We start from the raw sequence: 19,789 nt of genomic DNA, 5'->3' as shown, positions 1-19,789 counted from the left end.
TTGGCTTTGTTATGCTGGAACAGGTTTGGGTCTCCTTTGTAGCAACAAAACTGGAATTTCAGGTGTACCAATATTAGATAGTGTATGTACACACACGTGTATTTAAGCAGTGTCTGGTTTGTTTGTTTTTTTGTGCAAAATAAGTGCCAAATGAATACTGTACTAGTATCAGAATTCTGCAGTAGATTCAAATACATAAATGGTGGTTTGCTTGCATGATTTCTATGCTACAACAATTATGTTTAGCAAAAGCTAGATATAAGTCATTATTTCTTTGCTGAATCGATGTAGTGGACTTTTCAGACAGAATCAGGGTCGACAGATTTGTTTCAAAGGTGGACATGGACACCTGCGCCACCCACGCGGCCACACCCATGTGAGTCAACAGTACAGATCTCTACCATTTTTTTTCTGGAATTAACGTGTGCTTGGGAATGTAAATAATAATTTCAAGGATTAATATATTATAACTAGGAAGCAAATTCCATCATGTTGACTATGTGTTGTGCACTGCGTTCATTTCTTTTGTATGACATGTATATGATTGTCTGATGTTCAAGGTTTCACACCAAAGCCGTTAAATATAGTTCTCCAGCCCAAATATGCTTTTGTAGAAGCCAGGAAGAATGTTGCCTTCTTATCTCCAAATAGTTTTTTTTTTTTTTTTTTTTTATGCTAGCGTCCCTCTTTTTTCGTGCTTCCTGTTTCTCCACAATTCTTCTTTCTTTACTTTATCACTCCTCTCCTCTGCCCTTATAAGGAAGTCGAATGGTGCGTTCTTCAGCCGAGGCGGAAATGGGGCGCGGGGGCTGATGGGAACTTTTACATACAGGAAGACCAGAGACACGGAACCGAGAGACCAAACACACCCACTGAGCTAGACTGGAGAGAGGGAGGAAAAAAAGCTCGCTTGAAACATATTGGGGTTTGTCAGAAGGTGAAGGTAAGGAATTGAGTTTGAAACGCGTTTGTCATTGCTGTAGCAGAGCACACCGGCGGTGTTACTCTGATTATGACAAAGCGGCGGTGCGGCTTTCAGCCCTGAGTTTACAGTTAGTGATGATGACACGGCATGAAGAGCGGCTCAGTTCAGCGTATTTTAATTATCAAATTTGTTGTTGTTTTTTTAAGCTTATCCGATCTGATTCCTGAAATAGTTGGAAATGATCGGTTTCTTTTCACAGTGTGCAGGCAGAAATCTGAGTGTTTCACTAAATCCAGTTGTTGGTGTTGCACGTCTGCTGTTTGTGCAGTGTGCAGCTCCAGGAAATAGCAGAAGAGCCTCAGCCTTCACTTTCTGTACCTTTTTCACATTTGCTTTCTTAAATGAATAGTTTAATCATGTTTTAAAAATTGCCTAATATCAGTATATTATTATATAATATAATATATTTTCTGCATCTCGAATTTTTTTTTTTTTTTTTTTTTACAACTGCATTAAATGTGGCAGTGTTCACACAGCCTGCTCTAAGAATGGATGTAATCTGGCCTACTTCTCCCAAGACTAAAGCAGAGATGACCTGTTTTTGTCTATACTAGCTGTGCTCAAGAGCGATCCCTTCCTGTCTTTTGCAAATGTGCTCAAACCCTGAGGCTGTTTAACCATGACCACATAGTTATGAACTGTTTCCTACTGAACATTACAGCCTAGCGGTTTTAGACCTTCAAGGCTGGATTCACATTAGCGACTAATCCTGGCAATTTCTGTCACAGGTTGCAAATTGTTACAAAAATTTTAAATACTTGACAGGGTTATTCCATGTTTGATTACAGGCCATGTCTCCCATTTAAGCTCTTAAATCTGATCTGTCAGTTCATTATAAAGTTCATTGGAATTTATGTGATCTGATGAAATGTAATATTTGCAACTTAAACAACACACTGAAGTCAGACGAAAACATATCCAACAAGGATGTTGGTGGGTGCAACCGTTCATAACATGCCTGAGCTGTCTACAGTGAGAGTTTTCTTCAGGCCATGGCAGAGATCTTTAGGAAAGAGCTTCAGGATTACAATACTGAAAGTGGAGTCCTGTGTGCTTTCTACAACCGCTTTTAAAAGTTTGCTGTCTGCCTGCAACATTTTTGCAGGGGAATGATATAAACAGGAACCACATTTGAGTTAAGCCTTGCCCATATGCAAACAACTGAGACAAAGAAATCGGTTTAAAAAAAAAATACCAGTTTAGAATCTTCATGATCGAATTATCACAGAGTTTATTTTTCACAATGGTCATTGTCAGAACAGTGACATTGACATTTATCACACTAAGTTAAAAGAATACATATTTATTTCTGTGTTTATGCAATGTTTAAAACATCAACTCAAAATGAGCTTTGCATAATGCAATGTCAGCACATTTATCAGTTTACTCAGACCGAGAATCAAAAGGATTGCAATGGTTTGGGTTAGTTGCTGTTGGAACAGGTGAGGATGGACAAAAAGGACGCCTGCAGGTTATTTGCGTTGAAATTCAAATTCTCCCAATTTCCCTCTCCTTCTCACTTTGTATGTACCTGATCGGTAGGAGAGGTCTCGTAAGATAATAGAGCTCCACACTCTAAATGTCTTGTGTGCATGCAGAAATAAACGTAATGTACTTTAGCTGGCAGATATTATTTCTATATACGTTTTCCATACACAGGGCATCATTAGAATCAGGTGGTTGGTGACACACCTGGGTTACGTGTTTTCTCCTTGGAGAACCACTCAGGTGAACACAATGAGTCAGTAGCATGGATTTGTGGATCAGGTTTCTCTTGCATAAGGCTGTAAGGTTTACGTGTGTGTGTGGGGGGAGCAAGTAAAAATTCTGCTTAAAAATCTCCAATTATTTCTCAAGGTAGCTGACTGTTGTCTCCATGTTCTCTTTCTTCCTGTTTGTTAATAAGGCTACATTTCTTTATTTTGAAAATAGAATATTTTAGCAATTGTTGTTCTGAGACTGGGAGGTATGCATATTTTGTGTGTGTGTGTGTGTGGGGGGGGGGGGGGGGGACAGGTTGTGACTTATCCAGTCTCTTGTTCAGGAGTCCTTCATTACATTGTTGTAGACTGAACTGTACGTTTGATCTTCTGTGCCTTTTTGATTATTTCTTTGCATTTTTGGATAAAGAAGTAGTTTTCATTATTAACAGTATATGATACAGACTTTAGATTAAATGTACTAGAATATTTGAGTAAAGTTTTGTCTATTCTAGTTAGTCATTAGATTAGTTATCACTACTAACATTGTGTGTTTCTGATAGGCATGGCAGAGCTGGCGAATCTGGTGCAGAGGTTGGAGGTCGCGGTTGGTCGTCTGGAGGCCATTTCCAGCAGTGGAGGTGCAGGTGGCTGTCCTGTAGCTGGTGGAGGTACTGGGAATTAAACATTTCCTCATTCCTTATTACTGATCTAGTGCTAACCATATTTTTTGCTGAAGTGCAACAGCCAACTGTTTGGCAGAACCAGGCTGTTTTTGAATAATAAACACATTGTGAAAACATTGCATGTGCAGTTTTTTTTGTAATGAGCTCATACCCTTGTTTTGTCTTCAGCTGTATCTGCATATGTGGAGGCTTTCGATGGCCTGATCTCAGGCTCTGTTGCTGAGTACATTACCCTGAGTCAGAAGATAGGTGGTGATGTTCTGAAGCATGTATGTAAAGAGAAATACATAAAATAAAACCCTAATAATTAAATTAACCCTTCATATTAAATTTCTGTGAATTGTAGCTGTGTTTCTTTTGCTGTACTGATCTGATTTTATTTTCTTGCAGGCTGATATGATGAAGCAAGCTTTTACCTGTCAGAGGCAACTTTTGGTGACTGCCTCCTGCTCTCAGAAACCCTCTGATGTAAGTAAATTATAGATCCTAGCAAGAGCTCAACTATGAGTTTTATTAAATAAAGATTAATTGCAATTTAACTCTTCTGTTCTGTGTATGTGGGGGGTCTTAGGCCATTCTGACATCTCTGCTGGCTCCAGTGTCTAAAGTGATCCAGCAAGTGCAGGCGTTCAGAGAGCAGAACCGTTCCTCTCCTCTCTTCAACCACCTCTCTGCAGTCAGTGAAAGTGTGCCCGCACTCGGCTGGGTTGCCATGGTGAGTGCCATCAGCACAGTATTTGTGTGCATGAATGGTCATTTACTAAATCTCTGTGTGTATTTGTTTAAAACAAAACATTCATTCATGGCGGAAAAAAATTACTGTACAGTGGCAGTGTGGCATGGCTTTTTTTTGTGATCTAATGACAATGGCTCAGTGTTTTAGCCTAGCAACTTCAGACATTTGTATCTTGAAAATTTTCTGAACAGTAATAGGCTAAACTACAGGTATTTTTTTATTATTATTATTATTATTATAACATTGTGTGTTTTTGTTCTTAGTTATTTTCCAATAAACTGGCTGTTGAGATTTCCATAGAAAGAAATCTGGGTGGAAAAGCTAAATGCCGCCTCTTTCATTTTGTTAGGCCCCTAAGCCTGGTCCTTATGTCAAGGAAATGCAGGATGCTGCCATGTTCTATACAAACCGTGTGCTGAAAGATTACAAAGACAAGTACGGTTTATTTATTTAATTAATTGCTCCAATTTTTTTTTCCTTATAACCATTTGTTAACTGTCTTAACTGTACTTTATTTTATAGGGACAAAACTCATGTTGACTGGGTTAAGGCCTATTTGTCAATCTGGACTGAGCTGCAAGCATACATAAAGCAGCACCACACCACTGGGCTGGTCTGGAGCAAGAGTGTGAGTTGTGGGCTTAGTTTTAACAGTCTTTATTGTTGGGATTGTTGCTGTGTTGACTTATGGTCTTTTACTAATTATATTAGGTACAATAATTTATTGTTTTGTGTCTTTCACAGGGTCCAGTTGCCTCAGCATCTGGAGCTTCTTCTGCTCCAAGTGGAGGAGGTGCTCCTCCTCCTCCTCCTGGCCCCCCTCCTCCACCTGCTGCTCTGGACAAGGCAGGAGGTGGAGATGCAGGAGACACCAGTCGTAATGCCCTCTTTGCCTCCCTTAACAAAGGAGCTGATATAACTAAAGGTAAAATTAGATAAAGCTTTTACTGTACCATATTCTGAATGAATTGTTTTCTAGCTGTTATGAAATTTAGTTAAGTAAATTGTTAAAAAATCAAATGGTACATGTCAAAGTTTACAGCAATATTAAAACTACAGGTTAGACTGTTGTGTGGTTGTAATAATGTTAGATTATAAAAAGTCTCCTTGGTTCTGAATGTCACCTTAATCAGCATGTACTTTGAAGCTGTAGCAATCATAGAAATATTTATGGAGCAGATGAACCCAGCTGTACAAGTACAATGTACACATTCATTAGCTAATCAATGCTAGAACCATCAGATATGAGAGGCAACTTTTAAATAAAAAAAAAAAGAAAGACATGGTTATAGTCATTGCCTTAAACACCTATCTGTTTAATACATATTCAGGGTTGAAGCATGTGTCTGATACCCAGAAGACCCATAAGAACCCTCAGCTAAAATCTCAGACTGGCCCTCTGCACTCTGGACCTAAACCTTTCTCATCTGCTCGACCAACTGCCAGTGCTGCCCAGGCTCGCTCTCTGCCTCCAGTGATGGAGCTAGAAGGCAAAAAATGGAGAGTGGTAGGTGCAAATTAATTTTGCTGTTAAGGTCATAATGTTTATCTTCCCTGCTTCCAAATTCACACTTTGTTTGCTTTTCATTGTAATTATAGGAGAACCACGATGGTGCTCAGGGTCTCGTGATCAGTGAGACAGAGCTCAAACAGGTGGTGTATGCATTCAAGTGCAGCAACAGCACACTACAGATAAAGGGAAAGATCAACTCAATCACTGTAGGTACGGATGAAACATTGCACCCACCTCACAAGGGATGTTTTATTTTTTGAAAAGTTGAATGTGCAACAAAGTTATTTTTGCTTCTTGGTTTTTACCATGTCACTTTCTCTACAGACAACTGCAAGAAGTTGGGCCTTGTTTTTGATGATGTTGTGGGTATTGTGGAATTTATCAACTGCAAGGATGTGAAAATTCAGGTGAGTACATGTGTATAAATGCGACACAAAGAAGGGAACACGTGATTAGGGCTGTCTTATGTCATACTTTCCCTCACTACACTATACAACTCAATTTCTAAACTTATCTTTCACAAATGTGTTTTGTTGTTTGTAAGAAAAGAATTCTGAATGGGGTATAACAAATCACATTTATTCCTCTCAACTTTGTGAAATCGTGAGATGCTTTTTTTTATTTCTTTATTTTTTTATTTCAAAACAGACATAGGCAATATGTTAGTTTTTATGTGGGGAAATATACTTTTTCCGTCATGCATTTGTTGGAGATTTGCTGCGATTTAGTAACTGACAGGAAAACATTTCTGTGTAGAAACCAAATTAATTTTAAGTTACATGTTCATATCTTTTTTTTTTTTTTAACTCTCTTTTGGGGCAAGGCATAACTTTTTCCTTTTAATGGTTTCTTACATAAACATAGCATATTGTAGCTACATAGCAACAAAAATATATTTTTTTTATCTGAACATATAGAATTATGTTACATTTGAAATTTATTTGAATGCAAGATTTCACATTTTATAAGACTTTACATGACATTGGCACACCTTTTCTCATAGTTGCATATTCTTCATAATGTCTTCCATATATGCAGGTTCTGGGCAAGGTTCCAACCATTTCCATCAATAAGACTGATGGTTGCCATGTGTACCTGAGTAAGGACTCCCTGTCGTGCGAGATCGTCAGTGCCAAGAGCTCAGAGATGAATGTGCTGGTGCCTGGCAAAGATGGAGACTTTGTGAGTGATTGAGTTAATTATATGATCAATAAGAGAAATGCCCCAAAAATACAAATAAGTAAGTTGTTGATAGTTTCATTGTATTGTTCTTTTCTTTTTTCATTTTCTTTCAGACTGAGATCCCAGTCCCTGAGCAATTTAAAACCGTATGGGATGGAAAAAAGCTGGTCACTTCAGCCACGGAGATTGCCGGATAAAAGTGTCACCTGTGATAATTCACCCCCCTTTGCCAATGCCTACCTGACTGACTGACCAACCAGCCAATCACAAATGAACCTGAAATGCTAATTGTATAAACACACTTCCCATTAGCCAATCAAAGGGGTGGCTGAACATTCCTTAAACCAGTGAGACGGCTGTTTGCTTTCTGCAGATTAATGAAACATTTCATTCCATTTGATGTTTAATAGCAATTCCGTCGTTGCCAACAATCAAGTTGTTTTGCTGTTTTCAAGCATTCCAAGGAAAATAAAACAAACAGCCAAAATTATGCATATTTTCTTTATATTTTAGTTATTTTTATCTATTTTTTGGCCTTGAGTTGACTTTCCTTTTTTTTTTTTGCTTTAAGTTGTTTCCAGGTGTGGGAGTCTTGGTAATTTCTGTTCTATATATGCAAATCTGTCCTAAAGCACACACATAACACTTAGAAAAAAATCTGACATTTTGAGAGCAAATAAAACCTAGATTTGTGGTGTCACTGAAATCGGATGACTAACTGGAGCAAATGATGGATTTAGCATTTATTTCAACAAAAGTAATGTTAAGATACTGTAATAAACCAATTTCCTCCATTTCTTAATGTATGCCAGCATGCAGCACATTCTCTAAAGCACTGTAAAGTAACATTACATGATGTAACAAATTAAGTGGTACAATAAGGATGGTGGATATTTATGTAGAAAGATCCTTGTTTAACTTTTTCTTTCTTTTACTTAAAGAATTGTTTAGGCATAAATGCAGCTTCAGAATTCAGCTTGCCTCTAGATGCAGGCATCATCAAATTGGGCAGTCTATGAATTAGTTATTGAATTATTTCTTATGATGCTCAGTATAATCCTTAAGATATCAGTCATTCATTTTTACTCAATACTCTTTTGCACTCATAGCACTCAGCCATGTAAAATCTTACTTTGTATTGGTAATTTGTCTTTTTAGGTTAGAGTTTGGTCAACAGTTCTGCTCATTATTAGTAAGATCAAATTTTTTAAATAAGGACAATGAATATGCCACTTTGTTCTGTCATAACTTTGCTTTGAATTTTGTAGTAAAGAATTCTCAAGTCACATGTCTTTTTTTTTTCTCTCCAGTTTCTTGAAATAGAAACATTACACTTGTAAATAACCTAAACATTTGGTTTACTGCCTGACCACAAAGTGCACACCCATATACTGCCTTCTTTATCACATGATCTCCAATGCTATTGGAATGGCAAAGTTTACAGTTACAAAAACACACACACAAAACAAAAACAAAAAAGTCTACAAATCTGCACTGTTGTCTCACTTTGGTATCAAACCAAGTCTCACCGTTTCTGTACCTGGCTGCTGCGGGAGCAGTCAAAGAATGCTAAATAAAACTTTACAAAAATATGTGCTTTCATTGGTATGCCACCATCATCATCAAATTAACTTTCACAATTTTTCAAGTTCAAGGTAATGAACAATGCACATGAGAGAGAAACCATAACATGTAAAAACATAGTCAAAATAATAAATCTAAGGAACTGAATCCCACATTCTGAGAGAATGAATTGAAACAAATGCATGGTGGAGCATTGTAAAAATTGACCTTTTATTAGTTGCCTTCACATAAAACACATTCACAAAAGAATCCAATAGCTGTGCAAAATCAGTTGGTTCTCTAAATCAGATACACCAGAACCTGAAACCCAATTCATACAGCTTAAAATAACAAACAAGTATTTTTTTCAACGACAATCGAAAATAATTACATGTAGTCAATCTGAATTCACGTCTTTAAAATGTAACATTTGGATTTTACAACAATAAAATAAAACCACAATCAGTTGGTTGTGAAAATGGAGCTCATGTAATTTCCGTTTTTTTTAGATTACAAGGCTCTCGTTATAGTAAGACTAGAATATTTTGAGTGTTAAGTTTCATTACATCAGGTTCATTAGCTCTTGCTTAATATTTCAAATGGTTTTCCAGCTATTGTTAAAAATTTTAGCATGCACAGTGTTTCCGAATTTAAATGTAATAACACATTTACAATCTAGATATTGATATTTTTATTTTCAAGCATTATGAATTGAGCTTGTGAATCAGGTGAAATCTGAACTCAGATCATCTTAATAAAACAAAACCTCAGTGCAATAAAGTTGATCTAATTTACATTTGGATTATTAGATTAGATTAATAGGCATAAGTAGTTCAGCATTGCAGCATACCAAATAATGGTTCTCTCTTCTTGTTCCTGCTGGGGGATTATTGCAAATAGGGGATTAACTTGGCATTGAACCACTCTCGAGTAAACTGTAAATGATCTCCATCACACTCAAGGAACACCAGTTTCCCAGCTTTATCCATCTCTGCCAGTCCCAGACGATCCTATGAAACATCACAAGACTCAAAACAGGCGGTAGTAGGATAAAAGCTCACCTGGATTGAATATAATTATGTTTATATTTACCTAGAAAAAAGCCATCTGTATAATTCTTACCTCTTTATATAAGGTACTTTCCTGCAAAGTCTCAGTCTCCTGACCCTGACCAATTTTAAAGAAGCCAAACCACTAAAAGAGGAAGTAAAGTAAGCAAAGATATTCAACTGTTCAGCTTTTGATGAGCAGATTTTAATGCCAGACCTGTAATTACCTCTGATATCACAGGGTCCACCATGGTGTCTTGTAGAAACTTTACCATTACAAACTTCTCTAAAGTCATAAGGTTCTTCTTGTAGGTCTCATTCACCATCTTCAAGAAATTGCAAAGAGATGCTCAGATATGTTTATTACCTAGCACATAAAAACTTTAACAATTTAAATTCATTAATGAGACTATTTTGAAAACAGAAAAAAATTCTCTTGATGAATAACACAGACATACCCGCTCTTGATTTATATCAGCAAGAAACAGGCTACGCTGTATGTACAGGTCATTGTTGAGTGGATCGTGCCAGTACTGTGCCTGTACCAAGCTAAAGCAAAAGAATGTACACAGTTAAGTAAGAAATTAAACACTTTTGGTGGTGTGAATTAACAACAAATGTTTATAATTTTCCACCAACAATGCATTGTAAAGTTATTTCTTCTTTACCTACACCAATATTTAAGCAACAACTTTTATTTAATTAATGAAAATCACAATCTCACTGTTTCTGCACTGCATTTGTGTAAGCCCCAGAATCCAGTGCTTTTCGTATCCAGTCACAAATATGAGAACTTTCACCAGGGCATCGAGGCAAACCATAAACTCCTGAGTAACAGAAAACCAGAACAAAACTAACAAACCAAGAAAAGGAACATGAACTGAAAACGACTTGATAATTAACCACAAACAAGCTGATATGTTCAAGTCAGTATTATCTGGAAATTTCATACAGGCTGTTGTTACAGTTTAAATAGCTAAAAATGTGTCATGTAAGCTCAAGAGATACTCTTATTTATACTTTATGTATAATAATAATAATAATAATAATAATAATAATAATAATATTGTTGTTGTTATTATATAATTTCAGTGTCAAACACTTTCATGTTTCGGTTAACAAACGAACAGTGGTTTCACTACCTTGATGCTGTCCACCAACTGAGATGAGATTCTTAATTGGAGGGTTTGGACATCTCTGTGCCACAGCACGTCTAAATAAAACAAACGTGCAAAAAGAAGAGAAATAAAATCAGTATGTTTTCTTCTTACTTAAATCATCCAAAACTGACTCCTGTATCACAGTACTTACAGAAACTGTGCACCCTGAGAAAAGCCCATTGCATTGTATCCTCCCTTCAGTTTAGGGTCTTGTGCTATTTTATCACATGCAAAAGCCACTTGCGTATTAACATCCATGAAAAATCCACTTTCTGTGTCCTGAAATACAAATACAGAATTAAAAAAAACCTTTGAAACAGTCACTTCTTTTTTGGCATATAAAAAAAAAAACCTAATAAAAATGTAAATAATAATAAAATAAAATAATAATAAAAGACGACTGTATCATGCTATTTAACTTGAGTACCTGTGTTACAGTCTTTCCAATCATGAGCGACACCACGTATATACCAGGCAGTTCCTCTTCCACCATTTTCTTTATAGCACCCATGCTCAGAGGGTTGCAGCAGTTATCCCCTATACAAACAATATTAAAAAAAATCTGTCCGTTATTTATTTGATTGCACTGTTACTATTAAAAGATAATTTATAGCTAGTATGTTTTACTTATCTTTACGTTTTTTAATTGAGAAAAGCTAATAATAAATGTCTACATGGATACCCTGCAAACAAATTAACAAAACATTTGTAAAATAAACACCTATTAAAATATATTGGTTGTAGTTAACTTAAGCAAGATTCGAGAAAGGTTCCTGAGTTTTGCTTGATTTGTTATCAATATTTCTGGATAAATGTATTTAAATGTATAATTTAAATAATAATAATAATAATAAATGTAATTTCCCATCTCTGTGATGTTTTTTTAAATCATACATAGTACAAACCTCAGTTTTCAATTTGACTCTCTGCCAGTCATATTATGTTTTATTTAATGTCTAATGTATTTTTTTTATTCTTAAAATCATGCCATTCATATTTATATAATTTAATCATTCATTCAACTTCAGTTTACAAGCACTTTGTCCTGGTAAGGTATTCAAAACCTTTCCCTGGGACATGATGGGACATTGGTACATCTCAGGGCACCATTCACCTAGTGACAGATTAGCATCACCAGTCCACCGCTAGTTTGTGGTTGGTGGACTAAAGCCAGAGAAAACCTATGCAAGAAAACTAAGCCTGCATACAGTCTGCAGCCCAAGCTCATAATTGTGCTAGGGAACCCAGAGGAATAAGGTGCCACCTCAAAGATGAACCACCATGCCCCACAGGATATTAGTATTGAGTCAACAACAAACAATCAAACAAGAATACACATGAGTTGTTTTGTGGTGGTTTAATCTATAAGTTTTCTGTTTGCATATACGGTTTATATTTACAAATACATTACTTTTTACTGTAGTTACTGAAGATTACTGCATTATGTTACAATATGCATATGCACCTTATATAAATACTAACCTGACATAGCAAATCAGGTGTTCCTGGTTGATATTGTTTAATAATTAAGATAGTAGTGGTCTTACCCATTCCATGCCACATGACCAGAGGGATGGTGTTATTGGACCCTTGAACTGCTCCTAAGAGCAAAAGCAGTGATCCAAAAAACAGCAGCGATGCCATGATGAGTGCGCCCTAAAACACAACACAAAACAACTGAGCTCACAAGGAGGCAACGAGAAAGCATGTGACTGCTCAAGGAGGAAACGCTATAAAGGAATAGAGATACTGCTACAAAGAGGGGGAGGAGATTGTTATGACGTCATATGTTGTCATGAAGATTTCCCTTTGGATTGAGGTGCAATTTTAAATCCAGCAAATCTCCTTGATCTGTGGGTTTTTATAAGAGAGCGAGATTAATAATGTGACTCGGCAAGTCACAGAGCGGACATGATCATTTCAAGATGCAATACTATTCATACCATATATACTGAATCACTTCCTGGTTTCAGCACTGAGTCAGTGTTTTGGGGTAAACCGGTGTGTGCCTTCGCTTTGGCTGTAAAAAAAAAAATATATATATATATATACATATATATATATATATATATATATTAATTTTAAATAGTAAATCAATATTCTGAATGAGTAAAACGCACAAACCAGAAAAAAATATCACCTTCGCCTCGAATGCATTCAAAAGCATTTAAAAATGACGCGTCTTCCTGGTTCTTTAATCACATGATCGACTACGCAGCAGGGCTGGAACGGGTGTGTTCACACTCTGCACCGGCTGCGCACATTTAGTTACTTATTCGCTTTGTTTATGCCTTGATTTCCAGCAAGAGCTGCATAAAGAGTTGCGACATCGAACACACACAACCGGTGTAAAAAACAAAACACTGATCAAAAACACTACCGGTTTCACAGGACCCAAGTGGACATTTCACAATGTACTATGTGTTTAGAAATAAGAAATTAGAAAATAACTTTGTTAGTTAGAAGGTGTTGTTCTACGCCAGCATCTTATTCACCAGCTTATCCACCATGGTAAGAAAAAAAGAATACGATGTAAATGTAATTTTTTCCTTTTGACTATTTGCACTATGAAAATAATTATATAAAGCATCGCTTTGTGAGTTTTAAAATATGGCTTTGAATTTAGCTTTGCGGTGTATATTTTGTCATAGAGGCCTTAAGTAATATTAGGAACCCTATAAACATAATGCTGTGTAGATTCTAGGTACAATTTATTGCTGGGAGTCTTCTATTTTTTCACATTGATTTAGAACTGGTGACAGGGGAAAGCCACTGAAAAATACTGTCACTGTCACACTTAAACTTGGATTAAACTAGTGTGTGTGTGTGTGTGTGTGTGTGTGTGTGTGTGTGGTAAACATTTCCCACAGCATTACACAACCTTCACCAGCCTGGACTGTTAACACACGACATGTTGAGTTCATGGCTTTATGATTTTTGGTGAATTTTAAATCTCCCTTCTGTCTTCAACTGTTCCCTTAATTAGTTAGACAGACTGATTGATTGACTGATTACATTATTTACTCTGGAGGGAGATTCACAACCAGTGGGAAATTCACATAATCAAATTCAATTTAAAAATATTATATAGCGCTTTTAACAACATGCATTGTCCCACAGCTTTACAGAGATAAACAGTTTATAAAATTAATTAATATGTGCCTATAAGTTGCCTAATGAGCAAGCCAGTGGTGACAGCGGCAGGGAAAACCTCTTTAAGTTTGTATGAGGAAGAAACTTTGAGAAGAACCAGACTCAAAAATGAACCCACCCTCATCTGGGTGCCACCAAATGTGCATTATAGTTTATCATTGTTGAGGGGTGCTGTTAAGTGATGGATGTCTAAAGCCACTGTACTAGACTTTATATTAATTACAGTCCAAATCCATCCTAATAGTTCTTGAGCTGCTCAGTAATCTCATGGATACTCAGGCTGTTCATTCGAACCATCTTCAGCTGCACAGAGTTGTCTCTAATTGAAGAGAACTCCATCAAGAGGTTCAGGTTAGGATGGATATCCAATTACCCAAAGCTACTGTCCCACATCTGCAAAATTTCCACATATTTGGCTGATTACATAATTGCATAAATGAGTATGTGTACCTGTGCTTGGTAAATGTGTTTTTTTGGAAACTCCAGAGACATGGGAATATTGACATTTAATGCATAATGCAAGTTGAATATGTCACAGAATATTTTACTATTAATATACATGTTTAAGTAAAATGTTTTAAGAATTATTCCACATCTTATTTTGCTACAATTAACATTTAATGCATTGGCTGCATTCAGTACATTATAACATCCACATAATATTAAACATTACATAGAATTAACAGTGAAATTATATATAATATAATGAAATCAATTGGCAGATCTACTTCAAAAGCAAAATGAATGAATTTTATGTGAATACCATAACAACATTAGTTATTGAAAACAATTGTTTCAATTGAGCCGACTTGACCAGAGTCCTAATTCTTGAGAAACTTTATTTGGTCACGTGCTAACTTGTGCAGTCATGCTCAATACCCATATTGTAAACATAAGCATGAGTGCAAACTTTAAAGTTTTAGTGCTGAGCACAGCAGTTACATGTTGAATTGGATAAGGAGACAGCAGTAAAAGTTGTACTTTTGGATTATGGTGATTTGTATTTCAATCACAAGTTCCCCTTCCACATGTGACTAAGCAAATACGGAAAAATTTCTGAAAGCATTTTGGATCTACGACTAGCCACAATGCACCTCAGCTTGGAGATTCAGTATTTGGTAAGTTAGGAAATAGGAAATCGTTGCATTTAACACTGTTTTCTCTGTAGTCTTAAACTGTCCATACTTTGTTTCTGCCTACCTAGAAGCAAGCAGAAAAACGCTTTTCCATTTTTGTCCCCCTGAAGTTTAGAGTTCACAAATAAACTGTATGTATATCTGGATTGTTTCCCCATGCAGGACCTGTGAACACTATGGTTTAATGAGCACATCTTAGAATTGTTGCCCTTAAATATTTACAATGGCCCTACATGATGGATGGTCTATTAACACTGTGGAAAATCAGGAGGAAGAGGAAACACCACTGCTGCAGAAACAAACAAAACAACTTACAGGTTGGTTCCCTTTAAAGTTTTGTCTGTACTTTTATTTCATTTGTGTATTCTTTATGTAAAGATTGTTTATGTGGAATACCGTATTCATTTGGGCTTACAAACTATCTATTAATTTTGCAGGGCTGTTGCAGTGCTTGTCCTCTGTGAAGTATTTTGCTAGTTGTGAAAATGTACTAAAGTTAAATTACCATTTTGACCGAACTGGAGACCCTAAAGTGGTAAAGCAGAAATACTTTTCCCTGCCACATTTTTTATTTGATTAACATCAGCTGCCCTGTTATTTAACCAAAGGTCACTTACATGATTACTCTATGTGGGCTTGATTTTATATCAACATTTCAAGATGCACTTTGCCAAATCTTTTCTTGAAGATAAAAGGTCTCAAAGATTGTAAAATATTAGGAATATCACCCAATAATAGATGAGTTATTGTATTATTGTTATCTTGCAAACAGCAAATGTAAAATTTAAGTTGTGTGTGTGTAACAGCGCCTCGTCAGTGCTGCTCTGCGAGATACAACCTGGCCTTCATGATGTTCTTTGGCTTTGCTGTGGTGTACGGGCTCCGGGTCAATCTCAGTGTTGCAATGGTAGCAATGGTCAATACAACTGACATCCTGCCATCTTTCAATGCCAGTGAATTAAATGAATGCCCAGCACCTTCTCCTACCTCTAACAGCAGCAGTGAAAATACAGATCAGCCAAATGGAGTAAGCCTTTTAGTCCACACTCCCAGCCACAGCATATGTGTGAAAAGAAATGTCTGTGATTGATTCTTGTATAAAAGCCCACACTAAGGTTTCAGCAGCATTATAAAATGTTCGGCTTCGCATTGTCTTGACTCATTCTCATGTCTGTCAGGTGCCAAGATACCCATGGAATCCTCAGACTCAGGGATACCTGCTGAGTGCATTCTTTTTTGGGTACCTTTTCACCCAGATCCCTGGGGGCTACCTGTCAGGTCGCTTTGGTGGGAGGAAGTTCCTTGGAGGAGGAGTGCTGGGTACAGCTATCCTCACCATCCTCACTCCTTTTGCTGCTCAGCTTGGTGTCAATTGGCTGTATGCTCTGAGGGCTTTGGAGGGTTTTGGTGAAGTGAGTACACATTCAAATGTTTTTTATTTTAATAAATTGATTTTCCCAACTTCCCGTGGGCTCACCTGTGACGGTGCTGTGAGGATTGGGCAGCAGTCGAAGACGGGGGCCTGCTTAGACTGCTGCCCCCGCGACCCGAATTACGGATAAGCGGGAGAAAATGAATGAATGAATGAATGATTTTCCCAATTCATTTTTACAGCTTATTTTAAGCCTAAACAAAGTATTATTTTGTGTTTAGGGTGTGACATTTCCTGCCATGATGGCTTTATGGGCATGCTGGGCTCCTCCATTGGAACGAGGTCGTCTGACTACTATCTCAGGAGCAGGAGGAAATTTTGGTGCTTTCATTGCCTTTCCTCTCACAGGCTTCATATGTCACAGTCTTGGCTGGCCTGCAGTCTTCTACTGCTGTGGTGATTAGCTAACTTAAATATATTTTTAACTCAATTTTTTTTTTTCCTTTTTTAATGTACTACACAATTGCTTAAATAACAAGTTATGTTCTCTTCTTGTCAAGGCATTGATTTGTGCAGTAACTCAATTTTGGTTCGTGATCACTAAAATAACAGTTGGTCTCTATGCTTTTGTTTCGCCACCAGGGGGAGCAGGATGTATTTGGGCACTGCTGTGGTTCATCATGGTGTCCGATGAACCTCGAACACATCCAAGAATAAGTGACCGAGAAAAAGAGTACATTATCACGTCTATAGGTTCAGAGGTATTGTGCGTTCGTCAAATAGGACCTAAAGTTATAAAAGTGGTGTATTTTTACTCCGCACATGTTTGTAATTCTATTTACTGAGTGCATAGGTGGGGAATTAATAAACTACAAATACTTTGTTACTGTACTTAAGTAGATCATTCTGGAATTTAGTACTTTTTTTACACTATTTTTTAAATATCTGTACTTTCCACTAATAACATTTTTAAACCAGGCTCGTTACTTTAGTTTTAATCTATTTGACATGATCGATATTTTTTCTTTTTATTGCACGCCGTTTTCAGCCCCTCAAACTATTTCTTGTCATTGCGCAGCTTTTTCAACCCACCACTGGTGTGTTATCTCCTGGCTATTACGCACCACAAACTTAGAATAGCCTATGAAATTTAAAAAAAGCACAGCAGAAGGCCACAAGAAGTATGGGGCTAAAGTGGATGAGACAGAGGGAGTCAGCGATGTAAACATGACTGAGAACAGAGACATATCTGGTCATCATCTTTGCTCTGCTTGTGTTCTATATGGTGGTTGTTCAGGCTGGATACATTCATTAGATAACAAAATGTGAAATTCTTTTGTATTTATATATTAATATGATGTGAGGTCCAGTTACTATCGGACACTAAAACAGGTGGTAATGGCTACTTTTTTACTTATGTGCATGTCCGAGCCCAAACTTCAACTTTTACCAGAGTCTTTTGAAACATAAGTATCTGTACTTCTACTTGAGTGAAGGATGTGTGTAATTTTGACTTCTCTGACTGATTGATATTAAAATCTGACTCCTTTTTTAAAAGCTAATTGCTTTTAAATGAAAGTAGATGCAGTTGCTTGTTTAACAGCAAACCACTGTCTTTTGACCTAAATGTCATTAGTACTACCTACTCTAAAATAATAATAAAAATAATAATAATTAATAATAATAATTATTATTATTATTATAAGATGCTGAGAGTAATGTATGGCACCCATTTCTGTATTGTACAGGGAGGCTCCCATGGTTGGTCAGTCCCCCTCAGGTCCATGGTGTGCTCAGGCCCACTCTGGGCCATCATCTTAACACAGATGTGTTCTAACTGGTCTTACTACACTCTGCTTACCTCGCTGCCTACCTACATGGACACAGTGCTGCACTTTGACCTGCGCCAGGTTAGACAGCTTCAAGGGTTTTCCCCCACTGACCAGTGTCTTTCTGCAATATACATACATGCATACAAACACTATATATAAATATTTAAACAACAATTGGACAAACTACTAGATGTCGTCTAACATTCTCTTACTCTGCCGTGCAGAACTCCTTCCTGTCGGCGTTACCCTACTTGGGTGGCTGGTTATTTTCTGTGCTCTCTGGTGCATTAGCGGACAAACTTTTGGAGAAGGAGTTAATGAGTATAACGACTATCCGTAAACTCTTTACTTTTGCAGGTTAGTGAAAGTGATTGCACACAATGCAGCTTTACATATGTCGTTCTAGATCCCTAATGTACAACAATGTAAGTGAAATATAAGGGACAAATTTTGTGACATAACATGAGAAAGAAACCATGGGAGAACAAAAGCATTCTCTTCAGCATGATAATGGATTTTTTTCTGTTTTACAGGTTTGATCTTGCCAGCAGGACTCTTAGTTGCTGTTGGATTTGCCGGGTGTAGTGGTGTCCTAGCTGTTACCTTTCTTACTTTGTCCACAACTCTTGGGGGCTTCAGTGCAGCTGGAGTCTTTATTAACCAGCTTGATATTGCTCCACAGTATGTGCATTAAGATCTTCTGATGACTTTGCTAATGACGAGGACAAATTTTACTACATGAATCCCACTGATCAGTTAAACAGCCATTAATTACACATTCGTTATTACAAACAAAACATTAACAGATTTTATACAGTTTGTGCTGTTGTTGGTTTTACTGTATATTGACAGGAAAGCTTTTAAAAATTATGCTGTTGTCTTCCTTCTTCTCTTAATATAACTCATGTATTCAGGTATGCTGGCATACTACTTGGGATCACCAACACTTTTGGCACTCTCCCTGGTGTAGCTGCACCAATGGCAGTGGGTTACCTTACCAACAATGTGAGCCGTTTGTACATACATTTTTTACACCTAATTATAATGCACCACATTAGTAAAAACTCCTTCCTTACAATGCTCCTTTCTGATTAAAGCACACACTGATGGGTTGGAGGACCGTCTTCTATGTGTCAGCAGGAGTGAGTGGATTTGGAGCCTTATACTACTCATTGTTTGGCAATGGAGAGATCCAAAGTTGGGCACTAAGGGAGAACCAGACACAAGGGAGAACAGAGACTGAAAGAAAACCCTAAACTTGTGAAAAGGACTTAATTCTAAGCAGTTATTTGAACACACATTTTTATGGCATTTTTATCATTTTATATTCTTTATTCAATAGAGACAAATTAAGGAAATAAGGGAAAATTATATTTGTATATACTTGTATATAAAAGTATTTTAGAATCATTTAAAATCAGTTATGTAGTCAAGGCTTATCTAAAACATTCCATGGAAAGAACTGTTATCTCATACGATATTGGCAATACATCAGCACCATTGTTATAAATCTTGCATTTACACAATGTCATTTTTTTAAACCATTTTGTGTGCTCAAAAATTTTTTAATTTATAGAGATATAAATTTTTTCTTACGATCCAATGTTTATACCTAAAAACATTTACACTTCTCTCTCTCTCTCTCTCTCTCTCTCTCTCTCTCTCTCTCTCTCTCTCTCTCTATATATATATATATATATATATATATATATATATAAAATA

At 36.7% G+C, this 19,789-nt stretch overlaps 3 protein-coding genes across 6 annotated transcripts; 2 read left to right on the top strand and 1 right to left on the bottom strand.

Moving 5' to 3' along the window:
• The first annotated feature begins 159 nt into the window (after nucleotides 1–159).
• On the top strand, nucleotides 160–8,007 carry cap1 (CAP, adenylate cyclase-associated protein 1 (yeast)). The gene is made up of 14 exons (XM_083524073.1): nucleotides 160–376; nucleotides 761–943; nucleotides 3,249–3,356; nucleotides 3,540–3,640; nucleotides 3,762–3,839; nucleotides 3,943–4,086; nucleotides 4,457–4,542; nucleotides 4,630–4,735; nucleotides 4,852–5,032; nucleotides 5,439–5,614; nucleotides 5,707–5,830; nucleotides 5,945–6,027; nucleotides 6,659–6,802; nucleotides 6,916–8,007. Exons 3-14 carry the CDS (start codon nucleotides 3,251–3,253, stop codon nucleotides 6,997–6,999), a joined length of 1,413 nt encoding a protein of 470 aa, XP_083380199.1. The 5' UTR covers nucleotides 160–376; nucleotides 761–943; nucleotides 3,249–3,250; the 3' UTR covers nucleotides 7,000–8,007.
• Nucleotides 8,008–8,574: 567 nt separating this feature from the next.
• Nucleotides 8,575–12,829, bottom strand: ppt1 (palmitoyl-protein thioesterase 1 (ceroid-lipofuscinosis, neuronal 1, infantile)). 3 transcript variants are annotated; one of them, XM_083524087.1, is made up of 11 exons: nucleotides 12,715–12,829; nucleotides 12,518–12,594; nucleotides 12,122–12,230; nucleotides 11,002–11,111; nucleotides 10,726–10,853; nucleotides 10,557–10,627; nucleotides 10,139–10,241; nucleotides 9,873–9,963; nucleotides 9,642–9,740; nucleotides 9,488–9,559; nucleotides 8,575–9,375 (listed from the first exon to the last, which is right to left on the bottom strand). In XM_083524087.1, exons 2-11 carry the CDS (start codon nucleotides 12,518–12,520, stop codon nucleotides 9,253–9,255), a joined length of 909 nt encoding a protein of 302 aa, XP_083380213.1. In that variant the 5' UTR covers nucleotides 12,521–12,594; nucleotides 12,715–12,829; the 3' UTR covers nucleotides 8,575–9,252. The 3 variants fall into 3 exon arrangements, with proteins under 3 accessions (XP_083380213.1, XP_083380212.1, XP_083380214.1); XM_083524086.1 differs by having other exon boundaries at nucleotides 12,699–12,780; XM_083524088.1 differs by lacking the exons at nucleotides 12,518–12,594; nucleotides 12,715–12,829 and having other exon boundaries at nucleotides 12,122–12,437.
• Nucleotides 12,830–12,935: 106 nt separating this feature from the next.
• Nucleotides 12,936–19,425, top strand: LOC310716687 (sialin). 2 transcript variants are annotated; one of them, XM_083524070.1, is made up of 11 exons: nucleotides 12,936–13,085; nucleotides 15,026–15,180; nucleotides 15,670–15,890; nucleotides 16,120–16,275; nucleotides 16,517–16,691; nucleotides 16,878–16,996; nucleotides 17,984–18,145; nucleotides 18,292–18,424; nucleotides 18,601–18,748; nucleotides 18,982–19,072; nucleotides 19,165–19,425. In XM_083524070.1, exons 2-11 carry the CDS (start codon nucleotides 15,087–15,089, stop codon nucleotides 19,321–19,323), a joined length of 1,458 nt encoding a protein of 485 aa, XP_083380196.1. In that variant the 5' UTR covers nucleotides 12,936–13,085; nucleotides 15,026–15,086; the 3' UTR covers nucleotides 19,324–19,425. The 2 variants fall into 2 exon arrangements, with proteins under 2 accessions (XP_083380196.1, XP_083380195.1); XM_083524069.1 differs by having other exon boundaries at nucleotides 16,042–16,275.
• Nucleotides 19,426–19,789: the final 364 nt, after the last annotated feature.

This window comes from Silurus aristotelis (genome assembly GCF_946808225.1).
Source record: "Silurus aristotelis genome assembly, chromosome: 21".
In the NCBI taxonomy this organism is placed as follows: Eukaryota; Metazoa; Chordata; class Actinopteri; order Siluriformes; family Siluridae; genus Silurus; species Silurus aristotelis.
Note: the sequence above shows the minus strand (reverse complement) of the source record. Positions and strands in the feature narration are given on the sequence as shown.

Excerpts from the sequence above, each read along its gene's own strand:
- cap1 (XM_083524073.1), top strand. The coding sequence starts at position 3,251 with ATGGCAGAGCTGGCGAATCTGGTGCAGAGGTTGGAGGTCGCGGTTGGT. Across the intron at positions 3,641-3,761 it reads GTGGTGATGTTCTGAAGCAT|GCTGATATGATGAAGCAAGC; the intron begins GTATGTAAAGAG and ends ATTTTCTTGCAG. Across the intron at positions 6,803-6,915 it reads CTGGCAAAGATGGAGACTTT|ACTGAGATCCCAGTCCCTGA; the intron begins GTGAGTGATTGA and ends ATTTTCTTTCAG.
- ppt1 (XM_083524086.1), bottom strand. The coding sequence starts at position 12,741 with ATGCTTTTGAATGCATTCGAGGCGAAGGTGATATTTTTTTCTG. Across the intron at positions 10,628-10,725 it reads TCTCAGGGTGCACAGTTTCT|ACGTGCTGTGGCACAGAGAT; the intron begins GTAAGTACTGTG and ends TGTTTTATTTAG. Across the intron at positions 9,964-10,138 it reads ACAAATGCAGTGCAGAAACA|CTTGGTACAGGCACAGTACT; the intron begins GTGAGATTGTGA and ends CTTTTGCTTTAG.
- LOC310716687 (XM_083524069.1), top strand. The coding sequence starts at position 15,087 with ATGGCCCTACATGATGGATGGTCTATTAACACTGTGGAAAATCAGGAG. Across the intron at positions 15,181-15,669 it reads ACAAACAAAACAACTTACAG|CGCCTCGTCAGTGCTGCTCT; the intron begins GTTGGTTCCCTT and ends TGTGTGTAACAG. Across the intron at positions 16,997-17,983 it reads TCACGTCTATAGGTTCAGAG|GGAGGCTCCCATGGTTGGTC; the intron begins GTATTGTGCGTT and ends TGTATTGTACAG.